General features: G+C 39.0%; 1 protein-coding gene across 2 annotated transcripts in view; it reads left to right on the top strand.

The window, feature by feature from the left end:
* The window catches only part of INPP5A (inositol polyphosphate-5-phosphatase A), a 352,919-nt gene that overhangs the window by 205,083 nt on the left and 124,262 nt on the right, over positions 1-23,574 (top strand). For both annotated transcript variants that reach the window (XM_060241377.1, XM_060241378.1), the window contains exons 7-8: positions 1,629-1,681; positions 4,482-4,601. In XM_060241377.1, coding sequence (XP_060097360.1) covers positions 1,629-1,681; positions 4,482-4,601 — 173 coding nt within the window. The remainder of the gene's footprint in view (positions 1-1,628; positions 1,682-4,481; positions 4,602-23,574) is intronic.

The raw sequence follows: 23,574 nt of genomic DNA, 5'->3' as shown, positions 1-23,574 counted from the left end.
TCATAGGTCGTTTTCGCACTCACCTCCAGCCGGCGCGACCCCCCTCTTCACCGCGCAGGATCTGCGCGGATTTCGCACTAAATGCCGCGGAGCAGCCTTTTGCGCCGGAAACTCCCGTCGCAAAAGCCGCTCAAACGTAAATCGCCAAAAAGCAGTTTGGCATTTGAGCGGCTTTTGCGCCGGGAGTTTCCGGCGCAAAAGGCTGCTCCACGGCATTTAGTGCGAAATCCGCGCAGATCCTGCGCGGTGAAGAGGGGGGTCGCGCCGGCTGGAGGTGAGTGCGAAAACGACCATAGAGTTTCCTGCACAATGCAGGAAGTTCACAAATACCTACTCCCTGATGTAGCCAATCCTCCAAGAGCACACATGCCTCTTAGTACAGTGCCTACTGTAAGCTCCAGGAGGACTGAGTACATCAGAGGTTTGTGGCCAAATATGCAAAGGGATTCCTGCTACAAAAAAAAGCCCTGGTGATAACAGAGTGCTGGTGACAGCAGTGAGCCAGAGAGGAACTCTACTGGCTCATGGCCTTTTTGAACTTTTTTCTAAGAGTTTCCCCAGAAAGTCTGGGAAGACAGAGCAAATTAGGAAGCAAAGTAGATGCCCATCAATAGTGGGAATTCATTTTCTATATAAATTTTCTATCTAAGAGAACGTTTTAACAGAAGTGCTCTTAGGTATTCCTCCAGACCCAGAAAAATCTCTGTTGTGTTAGGAACCGACATGAGAGCAATACATCTAGGTGGAATTCAGTAGCCCTATTATAAAACTTACTAAATAGGAATTCATTTTTTTAGAAGAGTCACGTTTTCAACTTTTACAGTAAATGTACAATCTAAGCACCAATTAGGAAAATAAATGCCATGAACATGAAAGCATAATTTTGTCTAGCTGGTTAATTCCTATGAGAATATTATTTATACTCTATGCTTAAATTGATTTGATGGAGGCAGTTTTGTTTATTTTTGGAGAAACATAATGACAGGAATATTGGTAGGTAATATGAAATATATAAACGCACAAGGGCTTGCAGGTGATATTTGTTTTTTTTCCCCTTCTCCTTTCTTCCTCTTTCCCTTCCCCGAAAGTTTCCATAGCCCCTTCCCTTTTCCAGTTTTCTTTTCTGCTTCCCACCTACTTTCAAATCTGTATTTATCTGATCCCAAGCCGCCCTGAGCCGCTTGGTCAGGGAGGGCGGGATACAAATAAAATGTATCTATCTATCTATCTTATCTTCAGCTTTTCCTCCTTCCCATCCCATGGCACACCCTACCCATGAAAATTATGGCCCAGTTGCACAGTGGGGAATGCCTAAGGAGTCGCAGGAAGCACCTTGTTTCCCCTTGTGTCCCTCTTCCCAAACTATTTCCTTCTCCTCTAAAATTATTTTCTCCTACCCCTTTTACATCACATTGGCAAACATGGCCAACTAGGGCCAAGCAGTTGACAAAGTAATATGCTCCATTTACTTGCCATATCATGCCTGTTATATTTTACTTTTGCTGTTCTTAAGGAAAATATTTCAATACAACAACTTTGTATGCAAATCATGTATCTGTACCAATGGTGTGATCTCTCTTTCTATTTTCTGGTACTTTATGTTGATTTTTGTTTTTGTTTTTTTCCAGTGTAAATGGTCCAGAAAAGGCTTCATACGAACAAGGTGGTGTATTGCTGATTGGTATGTAATGTGAAATTTATTTCACAATGCTTCTTGCATGCTGCATTGTGCAGATGTTAAACTGGGAAAAGGGCCCTAAAAGTTTTGAAGTTTAGCTGTGGTAGAAATAGTAGATCATGCAATATCTTGCACAGAATTCCATGTTGCTTTCTGTGTCACAAATTTATTTTGAAACAATATGGCATAGATATCTGATTTTAGAGATTGTATTAGTTCTCCACATGATGAGGAAAGTTATTTTTTTCTCCAGTAAGTTACAGTGCATATTAACTGTTGCATTTTTAAAAAGTATATTCTTCTTCTTGTGCCTATGAAGTAATAGCTTTGATTCAATATATAATAAAATAAATGGTTCTCACTTTGGGCAATGGATAGTGAATCTGTCATTTATAAATCTGGAGTTTGTAACTGTTGATTTATCTGTTATAATTGCATACTGGAACACTTAGAAAAACTGTGACCGTGCACTAGTCTGAAAATTCACTCTTTTCGTACACCTTTTATATCTGCCTGTTACTTATGTTCTCAGTTGTTCTACCTCCCCCTCCCCCAGCTTCTCATGTCACTACTCTTCCATTGTCAGTTTCTCCTTTTACCAATCCTCTCTCTGCATCTGCTCCCCCCCAACTCTTTTTTCCTTCGCATTTTCCCCACCTTCACCAGACCTCACTCTCTTCCTATCTCTGTTATTATTATGGTCTTTTCTTTGACCCTATCTCCTCACCTACACCTGCTTTCCAACATATTCTCCCCTCCATTCTCATCCCTTTTCTCCATCTTTTTCCCCTTGTCATTTTGTGAGGGTTAGCTCCCTGGTGTTTTTTAAGTATTTATTTTTCATTTTCACACCAGATTTGCAAAAAGATATACCTTAGCCCAGTGTGGTCCCCCCTTGTTGTTTTTAAGCACAGAGGAAGAAATACTTGACTATTAAATATTTGATTACTATTAGATATTTGATTATCCATATTATGTTTGCTGTTTCCTTTTTTCTAGTTTTGGAAAATTAGGGGCAATCTTTTTTCTTTGGGGGAAGAGAAGACTGGAGGCTACTTAGATCTTTGCTGCTCTCTGTTTACATAAAAGTTGATCAGATCGTACAGAACGACATAAGCAAAGACACAGACATTACTAGCAAGATCAATATAGCACACCAAAATCAAACCACAGTCTAAGCACAGCAGGAGACAAACAGTTGCTCTTTTTTTTAAAAAAAAGCTATATACTTTGTGACTAAATAAACTTGGTTTCATTACCATTGCTGCTTGGAGGTGGAGGTTGTATTTTTGCTGAGATAGGTTGAGATTAAGTGCTGCATTTTTGAACTATATCACACTCAGGTGTTGCAAAGCGAAATTATGTGTTGATTAAAATTCATAACCCCAACTTTTCCAAGCATTTCTCTAGAATGCATATGTCTTATAGTTCGGATGTTACATATATGATATAATGCATTCGGATAGTGTCCATATAAATATGGAAATTGTAGTGCTGGAAATGTTGCAGCAATGAACAACAAACAAAAGTTTGTTGGGGCATTTTGCCTTCTAGAAGGGGAATTTGATCTTTTAAGGGAAAATGGCTAAAGAGGGACATGATACACATTTATAAAATTATGCATTGGATAGAGAAAGTGAACAGAACTTTTTCTCCTTATCCCATTATTAGAACTTACAGTTATCTAATAAAGTTGATGAGCAATAAATTCAGAACACACAAAAGGTAGTACTCAAAGAGCAATTAACTTGTGGAATTCATTGCCACAGGTTGCAGTCCTGGCTACCAGTTTAGCTGAGTTTACAAGGGCATTAGATAAATTTATGGTGGACAGGTCCATCATTGGCTGTTGGCCACAATGACTCAGTGGAGTCCTATGAATATCACTGCTGGGAGGCAATAGGGAGGCTTTGGCCTCCATTCCCTGCATATAAGCCTTCAGAGGGCATGTCATTGGCTACAGTGGAAAACAGGATGATGAACTAGATGGACATTGGTCTGATCCATCACAGCTGCTTATATGTTCTTATCACTTTAATTCAGGTATCCAAGTACTCCATAAGAATTTTTTGTGTGCCTTTTAAATGTAATATGGGAAATAGCCCTTTATTATTATTATTATTATTATTATTATTATTAGTAGTAGTAGTAGTAGTATAGTAGTTTATTTATATTCTGCCCATTCCCCTGGGGGCTCAGAGTGGAGAATTTATAGAATTATGACGTTCTGTTATATTTTTCAAGTTGGAAAAGCAGCCTCAAATGACACCTATAGCACCCTCAAGCACTGATATTTGCAGTGCAATCTTAAGCAGAGTTGGCTTTGATGAGCTCCAAAAGGTATAATTCTGCTTAGGATTCCATTGACGGTTGTTCATTTCTTTATCCTTTCTTCATGGGAGTATCAATAGTGCTTTTTTACAATTTAATACTTTATTTCCACAGGCTCTTTGTTTACAAATTAAATTTATAAATTTAATGATCTGTTGATGTTTGTGGAATTGTCATGTGAAATGTCCAGGAGTTTTAAAATATCATAATTTAGCAAATTTTGTTGGCACTTTGGGACAGGAAAGCAGGTATAAAGTGAAAGAGCAAGATCCAGGCACATTTCAGAGGGGTTTTTTCAACTTTATATAGGAGTTTTGTGTTATGTCAATAAAGGTTGTTATTGTTGTTATAGGAGTTTAAAAAATGGAGAGTCAGCAATGACTCAGTTGCTGCTCAGTAAGCCTAAACATTTTCCTTCTTCCTGTTTGTCCTTACTTTATTCTGAGCCAGTCTTTTCTTCCTTTTGTCACAGTGCCTTTGACTTGGTAAACATTCATCTTTTCCATGATGCTTCCAATTTAGTTGCTTGGGAAACAAGTCCGTCGGTTTACTCAGGAATAAGGCATAAGGCCCTTGGTTATGTACTTGCCAGGTAGGTAGTTAACTCTTAGCTTCTTTTATCCCCGTTTTTTAAAAAAAAATGTTCTGGAATTTTTAAAAAATAGAGATTGTTGTCATTTTAAAAAAATGTATATGGCCTCTATGAGTGAAAATGCAGAGAATAAACAGTTATCACAGGTGCCCAAAAATGAGTGATGACATTAAAGACACAAAATGGAGAAGCTATTGAGATCCCACCTAATGCATAAACCAATGATAGAAGAGATCTTGCACTGTTTCCTGAAAGTCAACACTTAGAACAATTGAGGACAGGCAAGTTAGTCTGCGGAAGGAAAACCAGGCATATCCAGCAGCACATCTTCAGTCCACAGCCAATGGAAAGCAATGGAAATCCCACTAAATACACAGACACACACATACTTTCAAGTTGAAAATTCATGGAAGTTGAACACCATATTTTAATTTGTTAGTGACCCCAGCACATCTTTAGCCTTGCTGTGGTGCCAACTTCCTTCTCTTTAAAGGAGTGGCTTATTGGTTTGGTGTTGGCCTTCCACAAGTGGAAGATGCCTTGTGCACCCTTCTTACACAAGCAGAACTTGTGTGCACGCATTTGTGAGTGTTGACTGTTTGCCTCGTTTCCTTCCATTCTGTATATCTTTTGATCCAACCCACTATTTCTGCTTTATATGTGAGAGACTGAGAGTGGACTTTTAGCTTGCTGGAGGCCACATGGGAATCTGTGGCTGCATTCTGGGTACAAACTGTCACTTCTGTAGGTCTTCAAGCACAACATCGACATTGGATCTAGGCTGAAACTGTATCTGATAAATGCTTAGCGAAATACAAAAATGTATGGTCAGAATGTGTTACCCATCTGTGTCTCTATCTTTATTTCGCAAACCTCAATTTTTCTTCCAAAATTTTCATTTTAAATTCTTTAATAGTAACTGTAAAATTAATGTTTTAATTATTGGCGAAGTTGCTCACTTTTCTATGCTCATAATAATTGCTATTGACCTGCTGGGTGATTGCCGTTAAGAGAAGAAAAGGGATGGATTTCAAAATATTTTTAAAGGATGTTGCATGTGTTTTAGTTTGCTTGTCTGAGTCATGTGGTGCTATCTTGGTACGTGTACCCCTCCAGCTTTTTGTTTTGAGAGGCTACTGATTACTACTTTCTCCAAAATCTTGGAGCCAGTTCAAACTAGCATTGCAACAAGTAATTTTTGCATGTGGGATGGTTGGTCTTGCCCAGCTCTAATTTGTTTTTAATTGAATCTCTGTGGTCCACCTTTCTGTGTCTAATTTACAAAAGAAGAATGCATACTCTGGAACTCTCACCACAACTAATCCATGTTAAGTGAATCTGCATTGTCATAAAGGAACATCAAAGTGGCTTTCTGGGTCAGATCAAGGTCCATCTAATTCAGCATTCTTTGCAACAATCCCAGTGACCAGCAGGCATTCGATGGCCTGCCACAAATGAGCCAATGGCACAGTACTACACCATGATCTCCCTTCAGCCCACCCTTTCTCTCATGTCATGTTAACAGGCTATTAAACCAATCAGGTGCTGCTACTTTATGTGCAATTGTAAATATTTTTCGAGGGGAAAACATTATTTTTGGATTTGGGATTTCTTTCTCTCATTCTGCTTTTGTTATTGTAAAGTGCTTGTGTATTATTTATTATTTTTTGTCTGCTTCCTTTGGAGGCTCTTGGATACTTCCACAATGCCCTGGCAAGGGTAGTGAAATCGCCTGGCTGCAACAGTGTTAACTGTAGGTCAAAGATGTCACAGTGGTATATCATTAGAATGTGACATTGCCAAACCCAGTGCTAGCTCTCCTGCCTTTTCAGGGAAAAAAGAAAACCCTCAATTTTCAGTGGCACTATCACTGTGGGTTTGCATTCACATAGATTGTTCATTTTGAGAGAGCAGCCAGCCGCAGATCCGGACCTCCGTAGTGAAATGATGGGCTGCCCAGCACAAAAGGGGAGTTCTGTAAGAGCAGTGAATAATGGGAAACCCCTTTCATCAGCACAGCTAACCTTTTGGCAGCCACCAGCAAACTCTATTCTGATCTGCTGATTGGGGAGGACAATACACTGAAGCTCACTTTGAATGAATGCTACCACCAACAGTGCCCCCATTCAGAAGGTTTTGGGAACCATCTTGGACCATTGTCTACCATCACTCCTTCAGACAGTAGGAAAAGGGAAAGTGAGAGCATCTATAGGAAAGAAAGTACTTCTTTTCTTGGCTTTTAATCTCCCTTTAAAGCTTCATAGATCTACATTTCCAGCTGAGCTACAGGAGCGATGCGGTGCCAGATAAACACAGAAGAGAGAGGTTTCAAGCCGGGCCTTTAAATCCCCTTATCTGCATGCCCTAATAATGCAGATTTAGTGCTGTTAAAACCAGAGGCTGATAAGTCTTTTCCTCTAAAGCCTTTAAACTGCTAAAGAGTATTTAACAGCAATGCAGTTCAAGCTCTGAGAACAATACAGAGAAGGAAAAGAGTTTAATGAGCTAAACCTTCACTGAATGAAACCCAAAACATCTTTTCACAGTTGATTTAAGTCGCTGTGGGAGTAAGTGAAACAGGTCCTGTCTGCTGGAGGCATCTTGGATGGTGTGAACACCAGTTAATTACCCCTGTTTATGCAAGATTGAAGTGATCGGCATAGCCTGCTTTCCATCTTAATTATTTACAAAAAAGAAATGAATGCAAATTGACTTAATGGATACAAGCACGATCAAAAGAGTTGTGCCTGCAAAAATAAATTCATACACCCTGTAATTGGTTGTTTTGTATCTGAACCATTGTAAATCGTTAAATCTTTGGGAGGGGGTTACAAAAGTTAAGATTAATATGGTTCTGTAGAGAATGACATTCTTTCACCCCCACTATGGAGCAAGTGCAAATAATTGTTTTGTTAGTTATTAATTACTAATATGGATGCATGTAGCATATTTTAGCTTTACCAGTTTAAAAGTAGTTTGAAGGATTTTTTTTTAAAAAAAATAAGGATTGCTGTGATTTTCCCAGAACCTTCTGTAGAACATTTGTGTTGCATTTTGTCTTTATCCTTCTCATTTTGCATACTATTAGCCACAGATGTTTGAGGGATAAGTGAATGTATAGCTCTGGAAACAGAAGATGCTTGCCTCAAACATTCAGACATTTTTAAGTACAAAATGTTGCTCTATTAATAAAATTGGGTCTGGAGGGAGAGAGGAATTCTATGCATCCAAGATATTTTCACCAGAGTGAGAACTGAACGATTGGATCCTATGTGAGCATTCATTCAGCATTCTGATAAGAACCAGGATGGCGAAAGATTATCCCAATACGGTAGCTATGTTAGTTTATTGCAGCAACCCTCCCCCCCCCCCAAAAAAAAGAAACAGAACAAAAACAGAAGCTCAGTGGCATCTTAAAAACTAACATTTGTTCCCGTTTAAGCTTTTGTGAGACTGAGCTCAGATCTTCAGACACTTTAGAAGGAATATTATCTCTGAAGAAGTGAACTCAGTTTCACAAAAGTTTATGCTGGAAAAAATGTTGTTCGTCTTTAAGGTGCTAACAGACTTTTTGTTTTGGTGAAAGATTAGCCAGATGCTGCTCTGGTTGTGCCAGTCTCTGAAACATCCTGAAATTATCCAGAGGGAGTATTTTCTCCTCATTCCAAAGTGACAAAGTTCTTCTGTTTTTTTTTCCTTTGAAATGTAGCTGGGCCTAGTTGAACTGAAACACTTTTTACATTACAACTGTGAAATCTTGGCATAAAGCCCCCCTTTGTGACCTTCATTATTTTCTCACAAATATAGTCCATTGTCACATAGCTGAAGTTAATTTGATCAACATTGGGACATTTAACTTTTATGTCTAGTCAAAGGAGCTGTTTCATGCTCATTTTGGGTATTCAAAAGAAATGATTGCCAGAAAAATAATGTTACTATTAACAATTCAAAGCAATTAGTTTCCCAGGGTGAAGCGATGTGATGCACAGGCTCCACACAGCAATTCTTTGTCATTTTATGGATGCTCATCAGTCAACTGTCACATTTTCTCAAAGACCCATCCAATCTAAATGTTTCTCTTTGGGCTTTTCCCAGAACTAACAGCTGAATGAGCAGAAGAAAAGCCACTTCGTTTCTAGGCAGAGGCAAACCTTGTGTTAAAGATCTAGGTCATTTAAGAAATGCAAGAAGTTGGAGTGTTTGTAAACACATCTTTATTCCCGTTATATATAAGATTCTTTTTTAAAAAGAAAATCTGACCTAAGCCATGTTTCTTAACAGCAATTTAATGAAACCATAAACAAGTGCAGAGACGCAATCTCTTTCACGTTATGCTGTAATTTTAACAATTCCACTTTTCATCACACAAAATAAGATGACTATTTTAATTAAACTCTTTGAGCCCACCTAATTAACATGTATTGTCCCTGTCTTGTGTCTGTTCCTTTACAGGAGAATTGCAGAGACTAGTACAATATCCCTCAAAATATATCTCTTGAAATGATTTCTTTATTAAAAAACTGTTTGTGCTCTGGCTTTTGATCCAAGCATCTACACACATTTTATTTTAAAGGCTTCACTATAAGTGTGACAGGTGGTACAGTTAAAATTACACCAGCAACACAGAAGCCAATGAGAGTGTGCTCTGAACCAGCCAATGGGAGCCGTGGATTAGGGAACAGGATGCAGTTTAAGATTTAGACAGTTAGAGTGTAATCCAATTGAAGGCTGGGTGTTGATAGCAAAAGAGAAGAATCTAAAAAAGGGGTTCATGTAACAGGAAACTGGGATAAGAGAGTTCTGTAGTTGGAAACTGTAACCTAAGGGTGGCATGAACTATTTAAATATTGCCAACTCGCTTCTATATTTTTATTGTTTATATTTATCTCTGTGTGTACTTTTCTAAAGTGAACCATTTTGTCCCTATAAGTTTATTTTATCACTCAGTAACAAATCTAGGCTTGGCTGGGTTGATACCAGACCCAAATTCTGTCTCCTTGAATCTTAATTCCCACGTGGGATTCCTCAATATACTGGAGAAGGCAGAGATACTGATGGAAAACCCTTTGGGGTCCTTTGAAGACCCAAAAAATCATCACAACGTTTAAAGCATCCTTACTAAAACTAAAAATGTTGGGCATCGAAGCAGCGGATGCTCCATAGACTACCACAAAAAATGTGAATTCAGACATATCACCTCAAACATACTGAAAAACCACCCTTGCCTGATGCCTGTCTGCCTCCAGGGACATATGCTAACTACCCTAGGGAGGAAGTTCGACAGTCATTGCATCACGGTTAAAGAAGATACATGTAGTTAGCTAACACACTTCCATATTAGTTACTTAACTTATCCCGTACTTGTCAATTATCTAGTTACTTTCCACTTGTGAATGCCAGATTATTTTTTCTCTCCTTTTGTCTTTTGCCAGACAACCTTATAGGTGCCTGCTTTTATGCATTTATTTATTTTGCCATCAAGTCACAGCTGATTTATGGCGCCCCATTGAGTTCTCAAGGCAAGAGATGTTCAGAAGTGGTTTGTCATTGCCTGCGTCTGCATTGCAATCCTGGTATTCCTTGGTGGTCTCCCTTCCCAAATATTGACTAGGGCCAGCCTTGCTTAGCTTCCGAGATCTGATGAGATCAGGCTAGGCTGGTCAATCCAGGCCAGTACTAGCTAAAAATTAATGCATGTTTATTATTCATGTGATATAGACAAACTGAGTCAGAAGCTAAGCAGGGCCAACCCTGTTAGGTACTTGTATGGAAGACCTTGGAATACCAGGAGTGGGAGTCAGAGGCAGGCTGTCAAGCCACTTCTCTGAATGTCCTCCATGTCCCAGTAGGAGTCTCCAGAAGTCACCATGACTTCCAGACATGTATATATACACACACACTGCAAAAAATACCAAAAAAAACCAGATATAGACAAACTGAGCACAATCCTTTTGTTAGAGTTATACACCCTCATTCATACCAAACAATGTTTACACAACAGCACTGCAGAAAGCATTGCTATCCTTGAGTTGGTGAATCCTGTACATTTATGCTAATCTGGTACAAGGTGCCTTCCCCAGATGCAAGCAGCTCTTTTGCTGGCAGAAGAACCTCTTCCATCAGAGGAAGACACTTTGTGCCAGTGGAAATAACCACCTGGTGAAATGGATCTGTGGATGGATCTGTTTAAAGAACATTGTGACTAACTATGCATAGCATCGCATAGTTAGAGAATAGTCAACCTGAGTTTGCAGTGAAGTACAAAAGAGAAAGCCGCAGGACAATCCTGTTCATACCTTGGAAAGAGTGATTAGGGTTTTTAGTATAATTGGGAATAATTTGACAACTCTTTCATAGATGCTGTGAGAGATTCTATATATCTATGTCATGACCTTTTGCTGGAGTGAGTGGACTTTTTCACCTCACCATTCCTCCAGAAATTGCTTGAGATCCCTGAAAAGCTAGTATTGAGTTCAGGGGCTGCAGTGAGCTGGGAAAATGGTAAAAATTGTACCCGCCTTATGATTGGAGCAATGGAAGCGCAGAGGAAATGGAAATTATTTCACCCAGATGCTCCTCTTAATCACAGCCTCCTAGATGTGTTGCTTCCCCCCCCCCCCAGGTTTGGTCCCACAGTCTTAGAGTCAACTTTTCCTGAGGTGCTAGGTGAAAACAGAAGTTGAGGGGGAAATCTATCATGAGTACCACTCCTGCACTTGTACTTAATGGAATCCAGCCCACTGTTATTCTAAACCTGCAAAAGTGGGCCTCCCTGTTTGGATATTCTTGCTGGAACAAGGTTGGCTGGAATCCTGCTGGATTGCTTGAGATGGTTTCTCCTTGTTTCTATTGGAGCGGCTAATGGCTCTAACAAACAGTCCCATATTCAAGAACAAATCTATGGCTCAACACAGCAGTGGCTCTGTTTTCTACTCGTGGGATTTTTGCTCTCTGTGAAGTTTCCTTAATAACTGTGAACAGCACATTTATATCTATAGACTATGTATTTATAAGCATTCTGCTGTGGGGAAACAATTCACACCTGGAGCAGGCTTTCAGATTGCACTGGGAGTAGAGCTATGTTTTACAGTAGCAGAATTGACAAGTACTTATATCATTATACATATCTAGCATAGTATTAGGTGAATGTCAGTGTCAGAGAAGATCATGGTTTTATCAATAGAAGGGAAATAACGTTCAGGCTAAAGAGAGCCAGTTTTCTAGCTCTAAAAATTGATTTTTATGGCTCATCTTGTAATCCTTTCCCTGAATTACATATATATATTATTGATGTGACATTTCTTGCAATCTTAATATTTGCTGACATGATAATTAATAAAAATACAGCATTTTTTGTTAAAGTGGCACTATATTGAAATTAAAGTGAATTTCTTGCAATCTTAATATTTGCTGACATGATAATTAATAAAAATACAGCATTTTTTGTTAAAGTGGCACTATATTGAAATTAAAGTGAATGCACATATTAGTTAAACGGTTCTGGCAAAAACATGAGTATTAAAATGATTACCTAAGCTTCTTGACAACACCTTTCATCTTGTTGTTTGCTGCCTGACCTTTTGAAATGTTTTGGTATTATTAATAGTTTCAGCTATTACATCAAAAAGCAAGAGGTTCAAAAATATGATAAAGTTAAGCTTTTTAATGTCAGTATTGCAACATTTCAGACGCACAACTGAAAGCACTTACATTAAGCCACTTTCAGTGATCCCAATTAATTTTTCTTTTAAAAAGGATTATTAGTAGACAGTTTCCCATTCTGCGGGCCTTATCAAAGGATACAGAATTGCACAAGGCAGTGTCTGTTGTAAATGGCCAGAGCTAGATGTTACGGTAGATATTTGGCTGCCACTGAAAATAGAAGTCCCACTTCTCTGGTCTCCTTGGTGCTGTCCATTGTTGTAAATATGTGACACAATATCATTGTACTGTGAGATTCCCCATCCACACTCCACTTGCTTGATTTTGTAACTATGGAAGTATGTTTGCCAGCAAAAATTCTACTTTTTGAGCTACTTTCATTAAAGTTGTGAGCTACTGCATAAATTAGTTTGCTCTGGGGTTGTTTTTCCTGAGCTAAGACAAAAATGTGTGAGTGGAGGCTAAAAACTGTGAGCAAGCTCGCACTAACTCAGTTTAGATGAAACATTGGTTGCAGTTTGGGGGATGGAATCTAAAAATCCTGTTGAAGTGAAATAACTAATTATTCACTTCCTTATTAATTGAACTTCTTAAATTTAATCTAGCATAGAAGTTGCAGGCAGGCAACAGGTCCATAAAACAACCAGTATCAATAAAATAATGAAAGTATAGCCCAATTGTAAAACATTTGCCACTCCAAATCCTCTGCAAGAGAGAGAAAAAAGAATTGGAGGGTAACCAGTGATCAGGACAGTGAAAGTTCATGAGAGAGGCTGCTCCACACATCTGGTTCTGTAGCAGGGAAATAACGAGGCGCACACTTACTGATTGAAAACAAGGTATTTTACTATTTGGCACCAATAGCAAGGTTCATTTAAGCAGCAAGGCTCCCAAAAATAATGAACCCCGCACACTTCTCAAACCATCCGTTTTAAGCAAAAAAGTATGCCTGCATGCTGGCCCTCACAGTTATCAGATTCAACTTCCCCCCCTCCCCTTTCTCCCTGGTAGTTTACCAGTGTGTCTGCTTATCTTATTCAGCAAGGAGTTTCCTGCTATCAATACACATTTGTGACTCACACCCATTTGGGCTGCCTGGTTTTAACAGTTACAGCTGCTTCAAATATTGCATCAGACATTCTCTTCTGAAGGCACAAAAACCATATTTTCATTTATTATTATATAGAGTTATTCATTAATTATTCAGGGGTCTCCCCTTCATTCCCCCCTTTCAGTCTTCTGAAAGCTTTTTTTATTATTTTAAAATCTGAAGGAGACTGACCATCATCATTAAGCAAATTAATTCTGTATGCCCACTCAAGAAGGGCAACTAGGTGACAATTTGGTTTTCAACATTCCCAAGAAAGACTGAAATGACACTACAATGGGGTAATGAAATAGTATATTGACAGAGATGGGGTATTGATGGGTCACGGGAGGAGAGAGACAGTGTTGGGATTCTCCATTCACACTGGCACATCCCAGTATTTTCCATCTAGAGAAGGTGTGTGTGGGGAAGAAGGTCACTCAGAGGCATGCCTTGGCTATGCAGCCCAGCCTTCCAGTGTGGAGTTTTCTTCATCTCCATTATGGGACCTTTCTGGGCACACAGACTAGCTTGAGAGGGCCCCCCATGTCTTTTGAGGCTACCCTCTTTATTTGGCAGCACTCTGGTATTAATTCCTCCTCTTTGGCACCATCCAGTCCTTGGAGAGTGTGTGCCACATTTCATGGTGCATTGCTGATCAGACTTCAAACAACCAGGGTTGTGACTCAGTTGGGACAAAGGGAAAGGTTTAGGAATGTCAACTACCAAAAATAGGCTATGCCTGAGTTAAAAAATATAAAATAATCCATTCATGGTATATGCATTGAATAATGACACATGTCCAGTCTAAATTTGTGAACATGGATCTTGGAAGGATCCTAGAGAACTTATTTCTTTATCAATAAAACATTACTAGTTATGATGCAAGAATACAAGAACTCATCTCAGTTCTAAAACACATAAGGGACATATGCAAGTGAAATGCTATAAACTGAATCAACTCATGTGCCTTTATGGCAAACACCTTGTTGTAGCCTAGGTGATTAAGATACACACATTCAGACATACTTGGAAACATTGCCAGTTGTGGGCAGTCCACACTTGGCCACATTATTGCAATACAAAAACCATTTCCTGACTAATTCCTTGCTCCCCTCCTCCCTTAGTCTAACAAAAGGTCTTCTTTCTTAAGTTCATGGAGAGTTTGCGTGCTTTATGCATGACAATCTTTTCACAGGGAAATCTGTTCCTGTTGCATCCAAAAGGAATTCCTTTTCCTGGAAGCACAACTTGGAAGTGGCAATGGGCTGCTGTTATGATCAGCTGAGGCAACCAGCCTTTTGCTAGGCAGAGAAATTTCCTTGGAAATAAGTTTTCTCCTCAACTCAATTTGGATGGGGTTCTTGGGGAGGCCTTCCTTCCAACATCAATGAGGCATGACCAAGCAAATTTCAGGACCTCTAGGTATATGTGGAAGAGCCTGGAAAACATACTTAGAGAAACAAACAAATAAAACAGCAATAATGGGTGTGTTTTTTCCTTTTAAAGCTTTCCTTGGCTGTCCACAAATTGCCATAACTTGAGTCCAACCCTTTTGAGATAGGGTTTCATACATTAGCTAAATTACCATACTTGTTTTGGACAGGAGACTTCCTCCTTCTCACATGGTGTTTCAGTTTGACAAGGTCTCTACCCTTCCAATGTTAAAAGACAGATTTCATACACCATACATTATGCAGAACACATATCCACAATATAACCCATGCATCACTTCTCATGATTCAGGCTAGTGCACATCCATATAGAAAATGCGCACCTAGTGGTTCATGAGAGACTTTTTATTTTGTTGCAACAGATATGAATCTTAAAAAGAAAACATGAAATTGTGCACAAAATTTGGAGCTCCAAAAAGAGATTACCAGAGTTGGAAGTTACCCCTGGATTATGAAAATGGTCACAAAAAGGGAAGAAAAACTTCAAAAACAAACACAAAACAAAACTGAGGCCTCAATAGAACAATGCCAGCTTTTAACATACACGTATATGAGGGATCAGACCCAAAAATGATTAGAGAACTGGATTAGAGAATTTAAACCATTGGACATCAGTGGGGTGTTCAAGTCCACTGAACCCCATCTTCCTCCGTGTCAGCTCATCCAAAATTTGTTCTGTGGGTCTCACATAGGTGTGAGAGTGGATTTCATCAAACTTCAACAACAAAAATCCTAAAAGCAAATAATAGTTAATCCTTAAACAAACAATTCTTAGCAGACATACCAGTAATTCTTAAAATTACTTTATAATAATGAGCATGCATTAAAATTGAATTGCAGATCCCGATTTTCTTGATATATATAACAAAACAATCCTGGAAGGCAAATTCTGGTTAATACACCTTGACAAAGAAGGTTGAAATAACAGAGAGGCAGGAACTTAAAACAAATAAATGGAAATGTGTTATCCAGTAGCAAGCCTGGCCAGGACTGGAGACTGGATTGAAACACAATTGGAGCCCTACCATGGTAAGAACATGAAACACAGAAAGAATTTTCTGAACAAAACACTCAGAAAAAGTCATGCTGTAACAAGATACTATAGATGGAGGCATAAAATATGATAGATAAGCATATAGATGCCTCTTTCCACAAGTAAGAGGTTCACCATATAGCTGAATAGGAAGATTGATATGCACAGTTCATAGATAGATCATAACTATAAATGACATCAAGAAAACAAATGAAGATATATATTTTTAAGGAATGCAGAACATTATTAAAGTCCAGATTTCCAATGAAGACCTAGAGTTTTCAGGAATCCTGCCTACTAAATTACCAATAAGTCTACAAAAGGTATTTCCATGGGAAACGTGACACTAAGAATAACTGCATCACTGGTAAAACAAAGTATTAGTCTCCCAAGACTTAAGAGAGAAGATGCACAGTGAGAGGGCAGTTCCACCCAAGGAAGGGTATAGATGTTCCTCTATAACACATTATAACTTCAAATGAAAAGGGGTCTTGTAAAAACCAAAATTTGTGAGGCAGAACTTTGAAACACTGCCCTAAGCAAAAACTCAGTACCAACAACCAAAGGAACCCTCATATTCAAATGAATGAAAAGTTGGGAAGCAGCCCAAAGTAAGACAGAAAAACTGCCAGATGCAACATCTGAAGACCACATGCTTCTGGTATGAGATGTTCTTAACAAAAAATCACAAGAGAATAAAATTTCCAAAAGGTTGGATACTGTATTGCTTTAGCAGAATAGATGCTCCATATAAACCCAAGATTTCAAATATAAACGTCCAACCCATTGTCCCAGATCAAAAAACTTAACAAGAGATCTGTTAGGTGCACCATTTCTTTAAAGCAAAGGAGATCACAAGCTAACTATCTTATAAATATTCCCCTTAAAATTAAAGCTACACAATCTAAGTACAAGGGAAACTAATAACGGCCACTAGAAAAATATTCTCAGACTCAAAAGGGTAAAGCAAAAAGAAATAAATTATCAGAGGAATAGCTTCTAATCTAGAAGAACTCTTAGCCTCAAGGCAGTTTACAGGCAGGGTCCTTTCTCTAGCAGAGACAGATTAGCTGTTAGTGAAACTTTGGGATGCCAGCTCCAGGCTGGAGATTTCTGAATATTCGAATTAAATTTGAAGATTACAAGGCATGCAGTCCATTTTCTTGGACACTTGCTCTCCCAGAGGCACTTACCTTAATGTTCTGGGGCATTACATTATATTTTTGGGAGTGATCTCCAGGTTCCACCTGGAGACTGGCACCCTTGCAAAACGTAGTGTTTTGAGCAAGCCAAGGAGCTTTCTAACTGACTTGCTTGTTTTAGCATATACACATCTTCCTTCCAGGCATCTAAAATTACTCATTTTGTTCGTGGAGACATTCTTGAAGAGTTTCAAAAGTTTGAATTTGTATCCTTAGACCCAAAATCAGGAGAATATGAGAATTCAGAAAAATATCTCAGTTGTGTCTCCCCCTTAGATACCATGGGGCATATATATAAACACAAGATGGGGAAGGTGATGAGATATCTGCCTGGTGGGGGTTCAGATTTTACACTTCTTATTTCTACAATTAAAACTAAATTTGGCTATGTACCTTTTCTGGTTATGGATCTGATTTATAAAAAGACAGGGCTCTTTCTGTAAAGACACCTGGTTGCTTGTGCCTTCAAGAGGAGAGACCTGAGGTGAAAATTTTCTTTCCTTCTTAATATCTCAGGGCATTGCATTCTAAAAATTATTATTCCTTTTACCCTTTTCTGGTTCTGTTGAAGGTTTCAGATTGAGAAAAGAGAAGAGGATTAACATTCCTTCCCAATGGGGGGGAGGACAAAAAGGGAAAAGTCCCCTATGCAAGCACCAATCGTTTCCGACTCTGGGGTGACATTGCTTCCACAACTTCACAACGTTTTCACGGCAGACGATGTTTCTATGGGGTGGTTTGCCATTACCTTCCCCAGTCATCTACACTTTCCCACCAGCAAGCTGGGTACTCATTTTACCGACCTTGGAAGGATGGAAGGCTGAGTCAACCTGGAGCCGACCACCTGAAAACCCTGCTTCCACTGGGGATCGAACTCAGGTTGTGAGCAGAGTTTAGGACTGCAATACTGCAGCTCTAACACTCTGTGCCACGGTGTTCTTGTGGGGGAAGGGCAGGAGGACTGCAAATTTGCAATCTTTAACTTCCCTAAGCCAGGCTCCAATTTGGGGCTGATTTAGGCACTCTCTGTACATGCTCAGAGGCCTTCCCTTGAGCCTGAAATTTATAGAACTGAAGCAGTAAATATTTAACAAAACTAGTTTAATCTCTCTTTCTCAGAGATATTTAGTTCTGGCATTTTAAAGGTGAAAATAAAGGTACAACTCTCTAAATCTCTTTCTCAATCATGGCAATAAATTCTATTTATTTAATTTGCATCCTGGCTGCAATTTAAAGGAGCTGAACCTAAGTTCTTTTGGGCTAACTGTAATGCAGTATCCATGCACCAACTGAATTTTAATACTGAGATAGCTAAATAGCCTTAACTGGATACACCACGAGGGTCTGGGAGGCATAAAATAACATAATAAGTACATTTCTTTGCCTAGCCTAACCTAGACTAGAGTTTATTATGCCGAACAGCCTCCTGACATAATTCCATTCGGGGAAACCCTTGGATTCCATCTGGACTTTTGAACTCTTTATGATAATATCTAGCTCTCTGAATTTATACCCAGTTAGCTAATTGCCTGTTTTGTAAAATAAACTTTCTTTAAGTTTATTTGTGTAGTTATTTGCTTTCAGGGCCACCACAATCTGAGCCAAACTTATCCACTAGCCTTTAGAAGTACCTACTATCAATTTGTGAAAACTGACTTGGGAAACCCCTTGCTGCAGTGGTGTGGCTTGGTTTTCTCTAGAGTTTTCCTAATAGGCAGAGGCTTGACTACAGCCTCTGTGCTAGAGGCTTTATCCAGTCTGGTGGCAACCTACCTTCCTGGTGTTTCTGGCGGAAATACCAGACTTTGGACCTATGATGGACTATCAGTTGGCAAGTCTGCTGACCCACCTCGGCCAGACAGGTGGCAGACTTTGTCACACTAACAGAGACCTGATCTTTTGGGCAAGACCACATTCTCTACAGTTAGTTTTATTTCCTGAATGGGGTTGCCATATTCAGACAGGACAGATTGCTAGAGATCTAAAATGGAAATCTAAAGAAATATGAAATCCCAAGGGAACCAGGCTCTGAGCTCTCACTCACACCAAACTTCCATTACCCTGCAGAGAAAACTGAGTCTGCAGCTTGGAACTTTGTGCTGTGATTCCAGGAGATCTCCAGGCCTTCCCCTGAGAACTGGTCTCATCTAATTTTAGTCCAAATAATTTCTCTTTATTTTATTAAGGGGAGAGAGGTCTTTGTTGCCTTACAAAGCCAGATCTCTCCATTCTAAAAGACATTCAAATCCAAAAGTTCGATTTTTCTTTCTTTCTTGAAAGGGAGGTTTAGGGACAAAGGAGCCTTGCCTGCCCATGTGGAACTACCATTCTCTGACATTTCCTAGAATTCTGGATTTTAAGTTCCCCATGGCACCAAACATTTAGACAAGACACACTTTGAAACACAGAGGGTAGGGAGGGTGAGCTGCCAGTGGGATTCTGACAGCTCCAGACACAAAGGAAGGCTTAACCAATCGCTTCCCCACTTTTCCGGCTCAGACACACTCGCGTGGCTGAGAACCTCGGTACCAGTGGGTACAAAAATCGTTTGGAGGCTGTGCCTCCTCTAATTCACACACACACACACACCACATAAATCCTCCCAGTTCCTAGCCTCTGTGCTTCAGTGCCAGAATGGAGGCTACTGAATAGGGCTTAAGGGGTGATCAGGCCCTTCTTCCCTCCTAAGGAGAGGTAATCCAAATTTCCAAACATTTCATACTCACAATCCTGAAGATCTTCCAATTCCCTACACACGTCGGTTCAATCAGGTGCGGGATCTTGGCTGGCCGACCGAATACCTTTCCCCACCGAGGCGGAGAAAGCTGGACTCAGTCAAAAATATAACTCTGGCGCCTAGTCTGCTGTTCCCGCCACGAGGGTGGAAGGCAAATGGTTATTCAGGCCGCCTAAGGGTAGGAAAAATCCTCCCCGCAGTTCCTGGCCAATGCACCATGCTATGTAGCAGGGAAATAACGAGGCGCAGACTTACTGATTGAAAACGAGGTATTTTACTATTTGGCACCAATAGCAAGGTTCATTTGAGCAGCAAGGCTCCCAAAAATAATGAACCCCGCACACTTCTCAAACCATCTGTTTTAAGCAAAAAGCATGCCTGCATGCTGGCCCTCACAGTTATCAGATTCAACTTCCCCCCTCCCCTTTCTCCCTGGTAGTTTTATAGTGTGTCTGCTTATCTTATTCAGCAAGGAGTTTCCTGCTATCAATACACATTTGTGACTCACATCCATTTGGGCTGCCTGGTTTTAACAGTTACAGCTGCTTCAAATATTGCATCAGACATTCTCTTCTGAAGGCACAAAAACCATATTTTCATTTATTGTTATATAGAGCTATTCATTAATTATTCAGGGGTCTCCCCTTGGAGAAAAACCTGCCCCTCATAGTAGCCAGCCTAATTTCCAAAGGTTGTCAACATGCAGAACAGGGCTTCCCTGGGAGATCTCACAGTTCAACAAGGTTCATATAGAAGATAATTCTCCTTTTTAGTATTTAACAATGTTGCTTCTATCTATACTGAGCATTGCTAACGCCATGCTTCTTAACCAATTGCAAGCTAAAATCACCTTATATGAAGCAAACACTCTCCAATAACCTTTCTGTGACCTTCATTCTGATACCACAGTGGCAACCCCTTTCTTGTGACTGTGAACAGTGGGGATTCAGTATCCCCTGTGTATGCAAACTCTGCTATTGTTTCTAACTCCAAACTGTTTTCTAAACATTCCAGTGATGGTATAACATGTGAAAAGATTATTCAGCCTTGCATGCTGAGAACTAGCACAGAATATACATATATTTGCCAATTCAGATTGAAATAGGCTGTGGGTTCAAAGTTCAGATTTACTTTATGCACGGAAAATAATTTAAAGATTTTTTAAAAAAAATCCCAAAATGACCACCAAAAGGAATGCAGTTATTCCATGATGCTGTTTGACCTCCCTGCCATGCCACAATAATTCTTGCTTTAAAAGTGTTTAAATTAATAAGTTAATGTGCTTGGCATTCCATTTTATAATGTTCAGGTACCTTTTATGTCAGCTGCCTTACAAAAACTTTAATTTTAATGGCCAGGGTGGGACTGTCAAAGTGTTAAAAAACCACTTTAACCTAATTTTGAGAATTTTAAAAAATTATGTTCAATACCATTTCTGGCCTCAATATAGTATCTTAAATTCTGTAATTTGTTTGAATTTTTCCCCAAACATTTGTTCAACATTATTTTTATAACCATGTATTTTTTCATAACCTTTTTCTTATTAATATAGAATACTCTTTTGTGACATTTTACATCATATAAATACCAGGTACATAAGTTGTGAGGAGTGTCATTGCCTAGGAAAATAGAAAGATAAATTTGAAAGGGTCATATCTAATATTAATCTTCAAGATTCTGCTATGGTTTGAAAAATGTTTGCCTGAATTAAATAATGTTTGATCTCCATATGGTTTCTTCCCTAGAAATGTTATTCTTTTCAGTGCTTCCATTCATCCTGTTTGACCAGTGGTTAGGATTTTTTGTTTGTTTCGTTTTTCTTTTTTCTTTTCCTTCAGAAAAAGTGGGGGAAGAACCCTCCTTTCAGTGGTGTCAAGCTAGGATGAATCAGCCAGAGGAAGCATGTTTATAGACTGTGTGAAGAACTTTGTCTTTGTGTGGGAATGTTGGTGACACTGTTACCGTTTGCCTGAATGAACTGCGATGACGTGGCTAATAAGGTATCCTGCAGAGCGCCACAGCAGGCCTTTCTCAGACCTCCCACTTAATTCTATTCAGCTCCAGCCCAGTGTAGCTAATTTTTCCCATTCCCTCAATTCTTTCAGGGCCCCATACAAACAGAAAAGTCAACTTTTCACACCGAAGGCGAGATAAGTGCTTTAGGAAATAATCTTGTAAACAGAATGTTACCTTCTGACCTGCAGCTGATACCTTGACTTGGGACAAAACCCGCCAGGCTATTGCATTAGACATGGCTATTAAAGGAATAATGCCGCTGATCCTCCTTACAAAGTGCCCTGAGAAATGGTTTAGCCAGATCACTGTGCCTCTTGTCACACTGAATCATGTTCAGAAGCTCCAGCCTCACACACACACCCAGATAGCTGATATTTAACTGCACACACACCCATCTGTCCATTGTAGTTGCAGTATGTGAGGAATAAGTGGTGGAAATACATGGAAGTGAACTGCATTTCTCCTTGTGTTATTATTCTCTGAATGATCATGAGAGCATAAAGTCCAAGCTGTAGGGCCTGAAAAAAATCATAGATTTTTTGCCTTATTGCCTTAGCGCAAATTTTGTGTGGAATAATAATAATAATGTTTTGATTACTTGAAAGAATATGTTTCACTTTAAGCCTGCATCTTAATATGGCGGCCAAAACATATAAACACAGTTGTAAATGAATATTTATGATGTTCATTTAAAGATTAGTACCTCAATTTTAAGTGAAATGTACTATAACAAAGTACTGCATAGTGTTACACCATATGGCTGTTTATAATGACTATATTCCTTGACATTTCAAACCTTCACAGAGGATTTGAGCACCCAAGCCTCAATACTTTGCATATATTATTGTACTTAGGAAATATGTTGTATTGGCCTTGAACATTTTAAAGGATTTTTTTCTTCACTTGAAATCAAAAAGGGGGTAAGTTAGTCTCCACAGAAACAACAATAGTTCAAAACCAACCCCCTCTATCAAATACTCTTTTAGTAATCTCTCTCTCTCTCTCTTTTCTTTTTGGGGAATGGGTGGGTAATATATTCTTTGACTACTGCCAATTTAAAAATGAAATGGAAATAGACCAAAACATGACAGAGTCTTATTTCCCTTTTTAAAACACTTTTCGTGAATGGAATCCAAGTAACTTGACAAACAATGAATACCAAATACTTGGATGGATATGTGCTGTGGACAGTAGAGGAACCCTTACTAAAGGAGACATGGTCAAAAGTTATTTTCCTTTTATAAAACAAAGAGCAGCAACCACAGGGGATGCTTGAAATAAGGTCCTAAGCCTGAAGAAGTAGGAAAGAACATTAGAAAGTGCAGTGTGAGAATTTTGGAACTGCAGAGAAGTGGTTTCAGACCCCGCACTCTGGTTTGAAGCTAACTGAATAGTCTGTATTTCTGTCTAATCTGCTTCGTAAGAATGATTAACATGAGATTATATCCAGATCCTGCTTCAAAAGGAAGGGTTCAAATGCAATGGATGCAGTGTTCATTTTAAATAAAACATATGCATATGTTTGAAATGTTTTCTGTTTTATTCATTAAGAGTAATGATTTAAAACCTTCTGAGTTATTCTATTAGTGGCATCAGCATATTCCTCATTCCAAACATACTTTCCAAAGTCTCAATTCTTCAAACAAATAAAGATGTGCCTGTCCTCTCTTTGCCCTAAAAAGTGTTACATTAATGGACATGGGTTAAATTCTGCCAACATGTTTATATTCAAATTTATGGGTTTTATTCATATTTCCAGCTTTCTCCCTAATAGGGACTCAA

Source organism: Heteronotia binoei, chromosome 6 (genome assembly GCF_032191835.1).
Source record: "Heteronotia binoei isolate CCM8104 ecotype False Entrance Well chromosome 6, APGP_CSIRO_Hbin_v1, whole genome shotgun sequence".
NCBI lineage: Eukaryota > Metazoa > Chordata > Lepidosauria > Squamata > Gekkonidae > Heteronotia > Heteronotia binoei.
Note: the sequence above shows the minus strand (reverse complement) of the source record. Positions and strands in the feature narration are given on the sequence as shown.